This window comes from Mchenga conophoros, linkage group LG22 (assembly GCF_057382185.1).
Source record: "Mchenga conophoros isolate Kocher_MC1m ecotype Shallow Benthic linkage group LG22, M_conophoros_male_GT1.1, whole genome shotgun sequence".
Classification (NCBI taxonomy): Eukaryota; Metazoa; Chordata; class Actinopteri; order Cichliformes; family Cichlidae; genus Mchenga; species Mchenga conophoros.
The window spans coordinates 21,571,434-21,585,437 of NC_140546.1; the positions used below are offsets into that span (position 1 = coordinate 21,571,434).

At 39.1% G+C, this 14,004-nt stretch overlaps 1 protein-coding gene across 3 annotated transcripts; it reads right to left on the reverse strand.

The window, feature by feature from the left end:
* Nucleotides 1-1,766: 1,766 nt before the first annotated feature.
* On the reverse strand, nt 1,767-13,077 carry LOC146549420 (catenin beta-1-like). Of its 3 annotated transcripts, none has more exons than XM_085261345.1 (17): nt 12,806-13,077; nt 11,776-11,825; nt 10,823-11,032; nt 9,954-10,204; nt 9,606-9,844; nt 7,236-7,437; nt 6,978-7,122; nt 6,716-6,819; nt 6,457-6,591; nt 6,143-6,346; nt 5,874-6,032; nt 5,640-5,759; nt 5,114-5,264; nt 4,901-5,022; nt 4,696-4,756; nt 2,846-3,041; nt 1,767-2,745 (listed from the first exon to the last, which is right to left on the reverse strand). In XM_085261345.1, the coding sequence occupies exons 2-16, from the start codon at nt 11,786-11,788 to the stop codon at nt 2,851-2,853; spliced, it is 2,307 nt and encodes a 768-aa protein (XP_085117471.1). In that variant the 5' UTR covers nt 11,789-11,825; nt 12,806-13,077; the 3' UTR covers nt 1,767-2,745; nt 2,846-2,850. The 3 variants fall into 3 exon arrangements, with proteins under 3 accessions (XP_085117471.1, XP_085117473.1, XP_085117470.1); XM_085261347.1 differs by having other exon boundaries at nt 11,137-11,825; XM_085261344.1 differs by having other exon boundaries at nt 10,823-11,825.
* Nucleotides 13,078-14,004: the final 927 nt, after the last annotated feature.

Genomic DNA, 14,004 nt, shown 5'->3' on the forward strand with positions numbered 1-14,004 from the left:
AGCTTTCAAGCAGCACCATAGACAGCAGGGGTCGGTGAAATGGACAAAGTTGCTTAGGTAATGACCTCAAAACAGATTTAGCCTCTCAAAAGTAACAAAGACAAGTGTAATGTTTGTAACCATATAGGACAAAAGAAAGACGCCCATTAACAGGTCCTCACAGACTGCCTGGACGTGGTCGCCGTATAACAAGCTCACTCATCAATCGTTTTCAGTGGGCCAGGGTCTACATATATCACACGCATATTACAGTACGAGTGCGTATTTTCAACATATAAATTTAACGATGTTTCAATCCTTTAGAAAAGCAAAGACAAAAGCCGTCAGAGCTTCACATTTCTGGCCTTTGCTCTGCAAAGTCACTGGCAGCACTGCTTAGATCCACAGTCCAGGCAGTATACTCATCTTGCTGATAAAGTGTTTTGTAGTTGATGTCAACAGGTTCCCACAGTTTCCACAAATCACAGCAGGGTCAGGAAGTACAAGTGAGCTATCTTGGTGTTCATGATTTAAAAAGATGCCCACTGTCATTTTTTAATCAGTGGAATGTAACATAATAGAGAACATTTTTGCAGCTGAAATGTAATTCATAAGGAAAACATGCACTACATAAATAAAGTTAAGCGTTCACAAGAGAGAACTATGAATTAAACATATAGTGGAACTTTATAATCTGTCCAGTTTTAGGTGATGCAGTCAGTATATACATGCTTTGTCTAGGGGCACATTTGATATGTAGATTGGGTTCTTCCTGTTTTTGGGCGTTGGAGCTTTAGCACAGCTGCCACTTCAGAAGTTAAGCCTTTGATTATGTAGATGACCCCACCCAAGGATTCAGACGTTCTCACTATCAGTACATTTCCATTAACATGGAATACACATTACAATACAATTTCAATTCAACGTTTGGCTACTTCAGGGTTCGTAAAGACAGACTTAAAAAACACTGACTTTAGTCAGAGTATAAAAAGCACAGTGCATTATTCTTTAACAACTACGTTCAAACCACTAAAGCAGACCATTAAGTCACTCCTTTGTTAGTTTTCTTCAGTGTCAAAAGCTCACAGAAAGCATCACCCTTCCTATTGAGAAGTGAACTTCAAACATCTTTCCTCCATAATCCACCTTAAACTGCTCACTGAGCAGGGCTTTGTCATGTCTTACTCTGTGACCAGTTTATATTGATACTTTGGTTTTCTTTGCTTTTCAACTCATCAGTGCTCTTACAAAATTGTTGGCTGCATGTGAAAAGATAGTTTCTATTGTGATAACTGTCCTACCTTTGCCGTTTAATATATGCGAGGGCTGCTTTTACAGGCTGACAACATGAGCTCATCAATTGTGTTATATACCAACTAACAAGTGAAACGCACAAGAGGGGGGAGAGAGAAAAAAAACAAAAAAAACAAACAAACTTCATTTCAGCTCTTTTAATGAAAAAGGGACCATCTTTAACCAACAATATTAGCAACCGCTAATACTACAGTAGGGTAATAGCCTCAATTCTCATGAATGTGCATTCAAAAGGGATTTTTGATAATCTATAGTACTGCTTATAACATAGTGCACCTTTAAATTCAATGTGGGCCAGACGTTAGCACATCTGCATCTAAAAAAAAAATTTAAAAATTTAAAAAAAAAACCACATTTGCAAATAAGTGCTGATTACTGTGATTATCCAACGGACATCATTTGACAATGGTAGTCTTAACAATTGACAAAAAACATGCTCTAAACTTTAAGTAAAGAAACTGTACAGACACCAGTTGAAATAAAATGTAATTTTATTGTTCAGCCGTGTCACAACCTCGTCTCCAAAATAAGCACAGCAGGACTACAACTGTTCATCAACCTAGCTACCTTTGATAGCACATAAAACCAGGTTTTATAAGACCACCAACGATAGCGTTAAACTTTTCTATCAGACAACCAATGATAGCATACAAAATAGTTGTTAACCTACCAGTGATACTGTATATAAAACACTTGTCTCTAAATTTATCCCCAACCCACCCTCAATTTCACCCGCATCCCTCTTTAGAACATTTGTGACACCGACATATTTTATGCTTAAACAAGCACATAAAGAATGCATAATTCTCCATTTTCGAGCTTATAAAAAAAACTACACAATGTTACACTTTAAGTCAGAGTACAATTCAACTGATTATTAGTGTTCTACACATTCGACCATAAACCAAAGGAACATTGTATAATATCACTATAACTTAACACTACATGTAATATACGTTTAAAAAAAAAAAAAAAAAAAAAAATTACAAATGATTAGCATTGAAAAGGAAATGAACATGGCTAGTGAAGGCAAGCTGGGTCAGTACCATAACAGAATGAGTAATACAAAAAAGAAATAAAAAATGTATAAGAAAAATAGAAACAAAATTTTAAAAAAAAACAAAAAAAAACTGATAATACAGGCAAGGCTAAAACAATTGTGTTTCAAACTTTAAAATCCATCTCTGTTGCACTCATCCATAATGGTAACCTGCTCCAAGACCTCCAATGAGTGATTCCACATCTGATCCTTTAACCCTTCTCCACCCCCCCCACACACACACACACACTTTCAACTTGCTTAAACATTCCTGTGGCAACCATCTTAGTTTTCTTGTGTCAGGCACTTTCTAATACCCCTTACTCCTCTCTTTACCTTTAACACACAGGCCAATCATAATGCTGCTTCAGAAAATACAGGCCAATCACAATGCAGGTTCTATCAGAATACAACTGCAAAAAAAAGAAGCATAGGACAAAGATGATATATTAATATCGTCCTGGTGATATAAGAAGAAGCTTTACTGCTAACTGATAATCAAGTCCAACTTACCAATTCTACAGGTCTGTGTCAAACCAGGCCAGCTGGTTGCTGTCCATTAGGTCCTGGGTGTGGCCGAGGTCTGGCAATGGATCAGTGTGGTGACCCAGGTCGGGCAGAGTGTCAGCATGGTAGTCAGCACCTTCCATCATAGGGTCTAACAGGGTATCCTGACCGTAAGCTGGTGGGTAGGCCCGGTAGGCTGCATCTGAAAAGCAAAAGAGAAAAGTACAGTAAGTGATAACGGGTCCAAAGTATAAACACACTGCAGTTTAGTCGTTTTACTCTTAAACAGCAAAATGAACAGCCAACAGTGGTAAATATCAGCATGTGATCTTGAACAAATGATGAAGTGATGCACAAATCATTTTGATCATTAAAAATAAATAAAAATAAAAAATTGTGGGTTGTAGTGTATAGTCACACTTCAAATTAATAAAAGCCTTTATGCAGTGTCTGCAAACCAAAAATCTAAATATTAGTGCAGTAACAATTAAGTTCTTGATAGTGTCTTGTTTACTTTGAAGACTGATCAGTGCCAGGCACACTTACTAGTCACAGAGGGCTCAAATTAAAGGTAGCCCCTCGTTTCCCCACTCACGTCAAAGCAGATTTTAACGGCTAAAACGTGAAACACTAATTTAAGGTTTGTGTTACACTATTTAGCTATAAGGCGATTTAACCACAGATAGGTCCTATAATACTATGTTGCTCCCTGGTCTGGAATATGCAGACCGTGCAGCTTTAGTCAGATATAACCCTCAATTATCACCTGGCAATTGTATAAATACTCAGTTACTGCAGAGTGGGGCTTAACAAACCAGCGGCTGACATCACAGAGGTCACGTCCCTCTTTTATACAACTTATTTAACACGATTCGGTAGATGTGGTTAAATGGCACTGTGGGATATAAGCAAATCTTATAATACATTAAAAATGTATTTATTTCTTTGTCCACCAACTCTTGTTAGATCAGGAGCTGAGCAAACGCAAGTTATAACTATCAAATATTACAGCATCATGCTGCCCAGCAAGGACCCTGCAATGGGATAAAATGACCAATTTAAGCATTTATGCACCAGTAACACCTTATAAAAGCAATTTATTTTTATTTTGTAGATACAAAATAACATCTGATTTATTCCCCAGATGTGATGCCATCAACCTGCTGGGCAACCACCTATCAAGGGGATTATATACACACCTTTTTTTTTTTTTTTTATTTAAAATTCTCAGTGAGATTAAGTATCATTTGCAAACAGCATGATCAGTCCAAACAATACTCTAGCATGGGTATGTGTGATAAATCTCATGCTACTTTAAGGCCACCTTGTTTCTTATCAGCTTTTTTTGTCATGTGTCACTTGTTAAATTGTGCATTTAAATAATCTTGTTTTGAACTTCTGTCAAAGCACTTTATCTTTTCTGCCCTTCAAATTTTACTGACACACCTCAAGCATATATGCATTGCACAAAAGCAAAAAACAGAAACGGGGGGGGGGGGGTCAAATCATTTTTGATCGTTTACAAGAACAGTTATTATGCAATCTTATTGCTTTTGGTCTGTTTACAAAAAACAAACAGAACAAAAACTATTTTCTTAGTCCAGGTTTGAGTGCCACTAATACTGGGTAAGCATTTCTAGAAATAACCAATGGTTAGAAATAACAATTACATTTTTAGTTAAGCAAATAGTACAAGTAGAATTTCAATATGCACATGCATGCTGCAATTATAAGATTAAGTTTTGGAAGAAAAAAAAATTGCTATCACAGCAAGTTGTGCAATTAATTTTTTAAGTCAACTTACAGAGCTGCACATAAGAAATAAACACATAAATGAACAAAAATGAAGTACTCACCATCCTGCCTATAAGCAAGAGGGTCTCCCTGTGCACCTATATCCAATCCCAGGTCTCCGGTCTATAGAAAGATTAAGAATTGAGTGAGTTGTACAATTTGAGGTAAACCAGCAAAATAGATTAAGGCAAATTGATCATAAATTGCCTCATTTTCTTGTTTCAATGGGGAAAAATGCAAAAGTTAAAGATATTAATGTGCACGTACATCATTCCAGGCCATAGGCTCAGTTCTGAACAAAGAGCTGGTCAGCTCCACAGAAAGGCGTTTCTTGTAGTCCTGGGGCTTATCCTCAGACATGCGGAACAGGACAGCTGCAGCATAGGTTGCTACAAGAAGAATGCACAGCAACAGTCAGAGATTTCAAGCTACCACTAGCAAAAATGTGTACAGTTTGTATTTTGTTCCTTGCACACTCACCAACTCCCTCATTACGGGAGTGCAGCAGCTCAGTGAGAGGTGCAGTGGCTCCTTCAGCTTCGATTGCCTCAGCAGCTTCTTTATCCTGGGCCAGTTCACACAGCACACCTGCTGCCACACGCTGGATATTCTCCACTGGAGAATAAAGCAACTGAAAACAAAAGCAGACAATGAACAACATAGTTAATACAATTAGTGTAAGTAGTGGACAAATGGTGCAAAAAAAAAAAAAAACAAACAAACTAATGAGACTATAGGGACAGAAATAAGGGATTATAGCAATGATAAGTGTTAAAAAACAAACAACAAAAAAAAAAAACAAACGACAAAAAAAAAAAAACCCTGTCCCAGCTTCTTTTTTTTTTCCCTCTTTTTTTTTTTTTAAATTAAAAAAAATTAAATCTGGCATCAGGTTCAAAATAAGTATTTTGGAAATTTTTAAGTGTCACAAACAAACTTAAGATTGATTTTTAAAAACAAAACAAAACACTGGGCGTGGAACTGGAAGTTGGGGTTTTATCCTCACCTGGACAAAAAGTGGAATGGTGTTGAGCCCTCTGATGACGATTCTGTTGTGCACATCTCGGGCCAAGATGTGCAGAGCTCCTGTGCAACCTTCCACTATTTCCTCCATGCGCACACCCTCCTGTATGATTCAAGTTTTCATGAGATGAAAGGGAGAAAGGGAGGAAAAAAAAAAAAAAAAAAAACACCACATTCTTGATGTTCAGATAAAGAAAACATCTAGCTTGTTACACACCACAAACTGCTGCTGGTTGCCTCCCATGCTAGTGCGCCTCTGGGTGTCCTGATGAGCTCTGACAAGCAGCTGTACCAGTCGAGGGATAGCGCCTTGCTCCCGCAAAGCACTGTGGTTGGCTGGACAGAGAGCCAGGTTGCGAATCAGACCAACTGTGGCCTATAAGGGAAGGAATATTTGGCATATTTAGAGTTGGAATATATCTTCATGAATTCTGAGAGTGATTTTACCAGTCATCTGGAAATATGTAAAAGTAAAGGAATAACGACCTTGATTAAAGGCCAGTGGGATGGAGGGTGCAGCAATTTGACCACCACAGGCAGGCCATAGTGAAGGCGAACAGCATTCTGGGCCATCTCAGCATCCTGATGGCGGGAAGTCAGGTGACGAAGTGCACAGACCGCAGGCTCTGTGATGTCCTCTCTGTCACCAGCTCGAAGTACTGTTCGCACTAAAGCCTCAATGCCACCAACCTAACATAAGGGGGGGGGGGGTTAGTGCCAGATAAAGATTTTTTCTTTTTTAAATTCATTTCCACACCACAGCATTTTTATATTTTCTAAGAAGCTGTGCGTTTACTTACCTGACAGACCATGAGTTTGTTACTATAATTGTTGCAGGTTAGGTTGGAGAGGATGCCTGCGGCACATGTTACGACATTGATGTCATCACTGCCCAGCAGCTGGACTAGAGTGCCCAAGAGACCTTCCATCCCCTCCTAGAGAGCAGAGGACAGGACAGAAAAGACATCTAAATAAAGTAGACTATCAGAATTTATGAGTTTTATTCAAGAAGTTACATTAAGTGGGATTCTTTTAAGGAGGCGACCCTTGTATGTTTACCTGTTTAGTGGCAGCATCTGAAAGATTCCTCAGAGTCCAGAGGCAGTTCTGGACCAGACGCTGGCTGGGGTCTGTCAGATGAAGTCCCAAAGCCTGCATGCCTCCTACAAACAAGGTCAGACAACATTTTACTATTAGAAGCCCTTCTGCACTGAAGAAAAGCATAACAGTAAACAAGCGAGACCTGTAATAATGCCCACAGTTGTACTGCAATGATTTAAATACAGCATACATTTTTAATTTGTATTTATTTTTTACATACCAGCCTCTACAATGGCAGGCTTGTTGCTTGAGCAGACTGAGAGAACCTTGAGCACCCTGCTTGTGGTCCACAGCAGTTTCTCATATGTGAAAGTCCTCATGATGTTGACCAGAGCCTGGGGTCCACCGCTGGCCAGAATGATCAGCTAAGAATAAAGACAAGTTTATGTTTATACTGGCATACAAACTGCTGGTTGTTTTAGCAGACAAGTACGAAGACAATGTACTCAAGTTGATAAATTAGTCAGAGCTCCAATACCTTGCTTTCCTGATTGCCATATGCCAAGATCTGCAGGCAGTCAGTAGTGATGGCCAGAAACTTGACATTAGTGTTGGACAACAGTGCCACCATCTTCTGCAATCCTCCAGCTAGGCGCACTGCCATTTTTGCCCCTTCCTGATGCAACAACAGGTTGTGGAGTGTGGTGATAGCATAGAACAAAACGCTGTCCACCGGTGAACTAAAGGGGAGGGGAAAATAAAGGAAAAGTAGTTATGGAAAAGTTGACTCATCTTTAAAGAATCTACGTAACAGTAAAATGCAAACAAGCATGCCACACATTCACACACAGAGTGCAAGTTTGTCATACACAGGGCATTATGACTCGGCTTAGATGCCAATAAAAACAAAAAAATTAAAAGAAAAAAATAAGATACACCAAGTGCCATTACACATTTTGAGTTGTTTGCATAAGCAACAGATGCAAGACCACATTTTATGAATAATCAAAATTGTTTTAACTATAACTTCCAAAGATTATACAACCATTAATAGTGCAATTCAACAGCAGTTTTATTAAGTCTCCAAAGCCTATTAATTGTCCAGTTAAGTTTAGCAATTGGAAATGACTCAGCACAAAAAACAAAAAAAAAAACAACAACATTATTTTACCAGGACTCACATCTACTGTAAAGCCATTTGCAAATTAATGCTGATACTTAAGAGAACTGAACCAGTACATCACTTTTCCCTTTCTGTTCTCATCTCTCATCCAATCTCAAGGCAACATTTACATAATTTCAAGAGCAATAAAAGCAGTACAGAGAAATGCTCACTGCAAAATGGATAAAAACCTCACGGTCAAACCATTAAAGCCCTAAAAACTTTAAAATGGTACCTATATGCAAGTTTATTCAGCAGTTTTACAAAAAGGTGGCAGTTCCTTTCTTCTTGATGTACTGCTCCATCTTTCACTTAAACCATTAGTAATATGATTCCAGGAACAAATTCAAACACATGTGCGCCATCCAACAGGCTGTAACTTGCCAGAGATCCAACTGTTTTGGCTGTGTGTTTAGGCTTTTCATGAAGAAACGCAAACACTAAAAGAAAGGAAGGAGGGCAGACATTTCAACTGAGTTGCAGGACCTTTTCTTTTGAAATTTGTCTGGTTGTGAATGTCTGGATTGGCTATATTGTAACACAACCAACATTTGTCAATCTGTTTAGCCCACATCAAAGTACGCGTGCTAAACTGTACATAGTTATGGAAAATTATAATAGTGTCAACATTTTCAGTGTATTTGCTTGGTCATAATTGATAAGACTTACAGCAGAACACACTGTTGCATTGTACAGACTTGCACAGCAGACTGTGGAAAGCTCAAGCATCTGAGAACAGATGATCTTAAAATAAAGATATTCTGCAAATAACTTTAGTCATACAGGACTGAAGTAATCATCTAAAACTATACCAAGCAGACATTACAAGCTATAAAGCAGCACTACATAGCACATTGGGTAGCACTTTGTAATGTCTCACTACTAAGCATTAGTAAGGTATTAGGGATCACTAAATCCATCATTTATATATCACTACATCTCCTTAGAATGTAATTTATAAATACAGATGTAATTGTACTGATACATACAAGTACTACCCATCTGTTAATGTACACTATACAGCAATCGCTGCTATTAATCAGTCATAATATATGTATATTTATAAATGCCATGTTAAGTAGGAGTAATGTTATATAAATGATGAATTAAGCACTTGCCAATACCTTAATAGCAGGAAATTATAATAAAGGGCAACCAAAGATTTAAAGAAATGTTCTATACAATGCTGAACATCCTGGACTGGGCACTGGAACACCATCCTAGAGTGTCTTTTCTCACATATAGCAAACGCGACCAGAAACATCAAATTAGGCAAGTTGGACACATCAAGCAGAAAAGTAAGAAGTAAGAAAAGTATAAAGACAACCTACTAGCTGTGAATTGAACATTTACTCAATTTCAAGAGGAATAAAAGTACAGAAAAATGCTCTGTACTTAATTTGACAATTGGAAAACCTCATTGTTAAACTATTAGCTAGCCTCTACCAATCTCACATTTGCACAACTGGACATTGCACAGAATAAGTCCAAGGGAGATAGTAGATTAACGACCTAACATCTGATGCCACTACATTTGCATTCACACATGCACCTCAACCTGTAAATGTCTGTAAAGTTCAGGACTGCAGTGCCAAGTGTGGAAATTGCTTCAGTCAGGTGTTCTGTATTCTAGTCACCAAATGTCTCATTGACATTCTCCATTACATAATCTGTACTAAAGGTTGAAGGGGCTGGCTGCAGCACATATTACAATTTTGATTTTGTCACTAAAATCCCATTTCTTACCTCAGCATCTTGACCAGGGCAGGGATGCCTCCAGATTTGAAGATAGCAAGGAGACCCTCTCGATGGTGGGAAAGGTTGTGTAAGGTGCCAGCAGAACAACGAGCAGTCTCCACATCACCACTATTTTGCATGGCGCGAACAACTGCTGAAACCATTTGTGGTGAACGCATAAGGGCATGGCGAGATGCCTCTTTCTTTGACAACTGATGCACCATTACAGCTGCTTTATTCACAACAACCTAGGACAAAGAATATGTTTGTTAGTGATGCCAGCTGTATTGCTACCAACTACAACGATATCAGAAGTTACCTTGTCGGCATCTGATTTTATTAACATGTTAAGCATACCTGGTCCTCATCATTAAGCAGTTTAGTGAGCTCAGGGATCGCACGAGTGGCCAGCTCAGCATCATCTTGATAGTTAATGAGGTTAACTACAGCATGCTTTAGCATTTGCGATGGCTCTGCAAGACGCTGCACAGCAGTTGGATGGGCTGCATCCAGCTGAGTAGGTGGGATCTGGATGCCCTCCTCCAAAGTCTCAGGGAACATGGCAGCGCGTACACGCTGGGCCCGGGTCATGGCATAGCCCTCAATGTCTGACAGAAATGGAAAATTACAATACAATTACGCTACAGAAATATAAAGAACAGTTTTTCTTTTAGCATTTCAATCATGTACAATCAAGCCTGCCGTTTTTATTTTAAATGAATTTTTATTAAATTAATTTATTCCTGATCAATTTTTTAAAAGAGTAGTAATTTCACAATACACAAGAGTAAAAGCACCACGCGAAACCCAATCAGTGCCTAACAGTACATGCCACATAACCAAACCAGCTCAGAGCCTCAGGCATGGACACCAAAAGACCTCTGAAGGTGTCCTTTGATATCTGATACCAAGACAGTTCATAATCCTTTAAGTCCTGTAATTTCCAAGTTGTAGTTGGCATGAATCAGACTTGCCACAGCGTGAGCTTGTAGTTGGTCCTTCCTCGAATCATTGTCTGTTGGTACTCACTACAGGATAAGCCTTTATGACTCAGGATCACTACAGCCGTCTTAGCATCATTTGACTCTTCTCAAAATTGTTTGTCTTTATGTTTCCATTTTATCTTACATTCACCATATTGACTAACATATTTCCTGAGTACAAATGAGTGAACATTTGAGTGGATATAATATTTTGGCTCCTGTGCCTACATTAGTATCTCATACCTGTAGCCTCTGGAGTGAAAGGCTGGTTGAACTCCCAGTCATAAAGAGTTGGATCATCCTCTTCAGCATCTGGGTTCCCTTTACCGCTCAGGGATGGTGCTGTGGTTGTGACGCCAGACTGAATGCCTGAGTCCAGATAGGACTGCTGCTGCCACTGACTTACAACAACCTTGCTGTCACCTATTGCCATGTCCAACTCCATCAAATCAGCTGTGCAAAAAAAGGACAAAGTGAGACACAAGAAGGAATACATGAGAAAAAATATTTACATCACCAACTTTAAGCATAGTTTTCAAATAAGATCTTTCACCAACCTTATTTATGGAAGTTTGTTGTAGGAAAATAAAGAGCGGGAAAATTAAATTGACAAGTATACATTTGTTTAACTGAAACCAAAAAGAAATATCTCTCTCTACATGTGATACTCTAGGGTACTTTGCTGGTAATTTTAACATTTCTCGTCATACCAACTTAAGATGCATTTAAATCAAATCAAATCACTTTTATTGTCACATCACATGTGCAGGTACATTGGTACAGCACATGTGAGTGAAATTCTTGTGTGCGAGCTTCACAAGCAACAGAGTTGTGCAAAATACAATAATGTAAACAAGCAAAATACAAAAATGGCTACATCTGAAACTAATAAATATATGTACAATATATAACAGTATATGCATTTCTGGATGTGTATACTAAATATTTTTCTACGTGTGTGTGTGTACACATATTTTACAAATTAAAATATGTGTGTACACACACACACACACACACACACACACACACACACACACATTTAGTTTACTGAAAGACAAAACTAGATGAAAGAAAAACCTAAAAACAAATTATTTAAGATACCGTGAAATCTGGTCATGCTTCTCCTTTTCTCAAATGAGCTTTATACTGAGATCTTAAAACAAAAGTCTTGAAAATGATCAGTTCTCCATACTTACACTGGGTAGCCATTGTTCTTGCCTGCCCTCAGCCCGCACAGCAGATATACCTGTAAAAAAATGTTTCGCACACTCAGGAAAAACTACCAACTCAAACTCAACTTCATTTCTGGCAAAACCAAACCGTCAAGCTCTGGGTTTCTCCAGCGACCACTCAATATTAAAGTCACAGTCTACTGCTCTACCTGTATAAGTGATCGAGATGCTTGTTTGGTTTGCTATCTTAGCTTTGAGGGGAAATGCCGAGCCTCCACCTCCAAACGAGTGAGTAAAGCGGTGGGTATTTCCAGGCCAGCACGAACACAATTCACCATTCAGCGGCAAAGAACATCAAAGGCATATTTCTCCCCCTCCCCCTACCACGGCCAAGTTCCGACCTCGCAGCTTGGGTTTCCAATGAGAGAAACTACCCCCCCTCCGCCCCGCAATCACTTCAATGACTCCTCCTCTCATGGTGGGTCCAACTACAAGCGTAACAAGCTGGCTAATCACAACTAATCGAGAAAAAAAAAAACCCTAAATGGATGGTCTCACCAATCACCAAATATATTTTATTTGTACACAATTCAAGGACTAGCGTGTATTAGCCACCCCTATTAGCTAACAGGTTGGCTAGCTTACCTTGAAAGCTCGTTATGCTAGCCTAACGTGCGCAGCTAACCTATCCGCTAGTTAGCTAACATAAACAAACACTGTTTAGGAATTTGACCACTGTCTAAAAATGCGCATGAGCCCTCCTGAGAAGCAACCAATATTGATAGCCGTTATTTTTCACAAACAAATCCATTAGTACAATCCCGACTTTCAAGCACGCTCCCATTTTTAAATTTCTGATTTGATAAGCACAGCTAGCCAGGACGTATGAAAAGTAGTTCCAAGCGCCACCGTACAAAACCTGCTGTGCTGCCAGCCAAATCAGAAAACCCCACCGGAGCCCCCTCCCTAGCCAAAGACGATTTTCTTTGCTAAACCATAACCTGACGCACTGTACGATATTGTATAAAAGTGGTAATAAGCGTAGCATATTTACCAGAATCGAGCGGCACCTCCGTGGTTCTTGTCAGGAGAAAAGAAATCCCCTTTCTCTTAGCTGAAAATAGGAGAAGGGCTGCTAGGTGAACCACCCGTAGAAGTCCGAACCACACCCGCTGCTGCGCCGCCGAAGATGTTGCTTCCGCCAGTGCAATCAAACATCAAGATGGCGAACGGAGAAATACAGTATTCTTCCGCACTTGGAAAACTAGGGCCTCGGATTTAAACAAAGTTGTAGCATCAAAAATCACAGTTTTACCATAATAGCCAGGTAGTGGTGTCTTTTTGTTTTAAGAACAAGGGCTGTGTTGGCTCTTAGGTCTTATAGCAAGGTAATGAGAGTTTTTCATGTGGGAAGCGGCGGTGGGGTAGTGGAGGGGAAGGCGAGGTGCCTTCATTAGACAGGAATGAGATTCAGCGGGTGCTAATATGACAGAGCGCTTTGATTAACATGCAGCAAATGAAAAAGGCACAAACATTTCCGCTAATAGGACTCTACGTTCATTTACTTAATGAGTGAATTAAGTCGCAGTTTTGGCAAGCATGGTCCGAGCACTTTCTACACCTGTATACAGTTAAAGAGGGATTTTGCAAATGCTTGACTGCAGTAGTTAATGGAAGAAGAGGAGGGTGGATAGGAGAGGGGATGGAGGGACAGAGTCAGCTACACGCTATATAAAATTCCTATAATAATTACATAATTAAATCGACCACATTGTACTTTCCAGGAGGCATTAAGTGATCTTGAACTGATACATGAGGTTTACAAGTCTTAGGATCATTTAATATTTTGATTATTTTGAAATTATCGGAACATTGCTAATATGTGCATTTTATTCTGGGCAGCTGTATATGTATTTGGTATGCACAGGCAGTGTATCAGTCTAATAGTCAAACATTCACTTATGCTTTTAATACATTCCTGCCTGTGCTTAAGCTTCTTAGGATTGCATACACACAAGCATCAAAAGAATTAGTTAATCGACTGCAGAGCTCAATTTCCCCCATTTAAGAGTCATAAAATGAGAGAGGCTGTTGATATGAAATGAACACATGCAAAGCACAGAGCAATGCGGACTATTTGTGCATGATCATGTGCGCCATGCATGCCTCAAGCCAGAAAAGGTCAAAGTCCAAAGTGCTATTGAGAAGCATATACCTACTGTTGTTACTACTGTTACTATAGTGACTGACAGG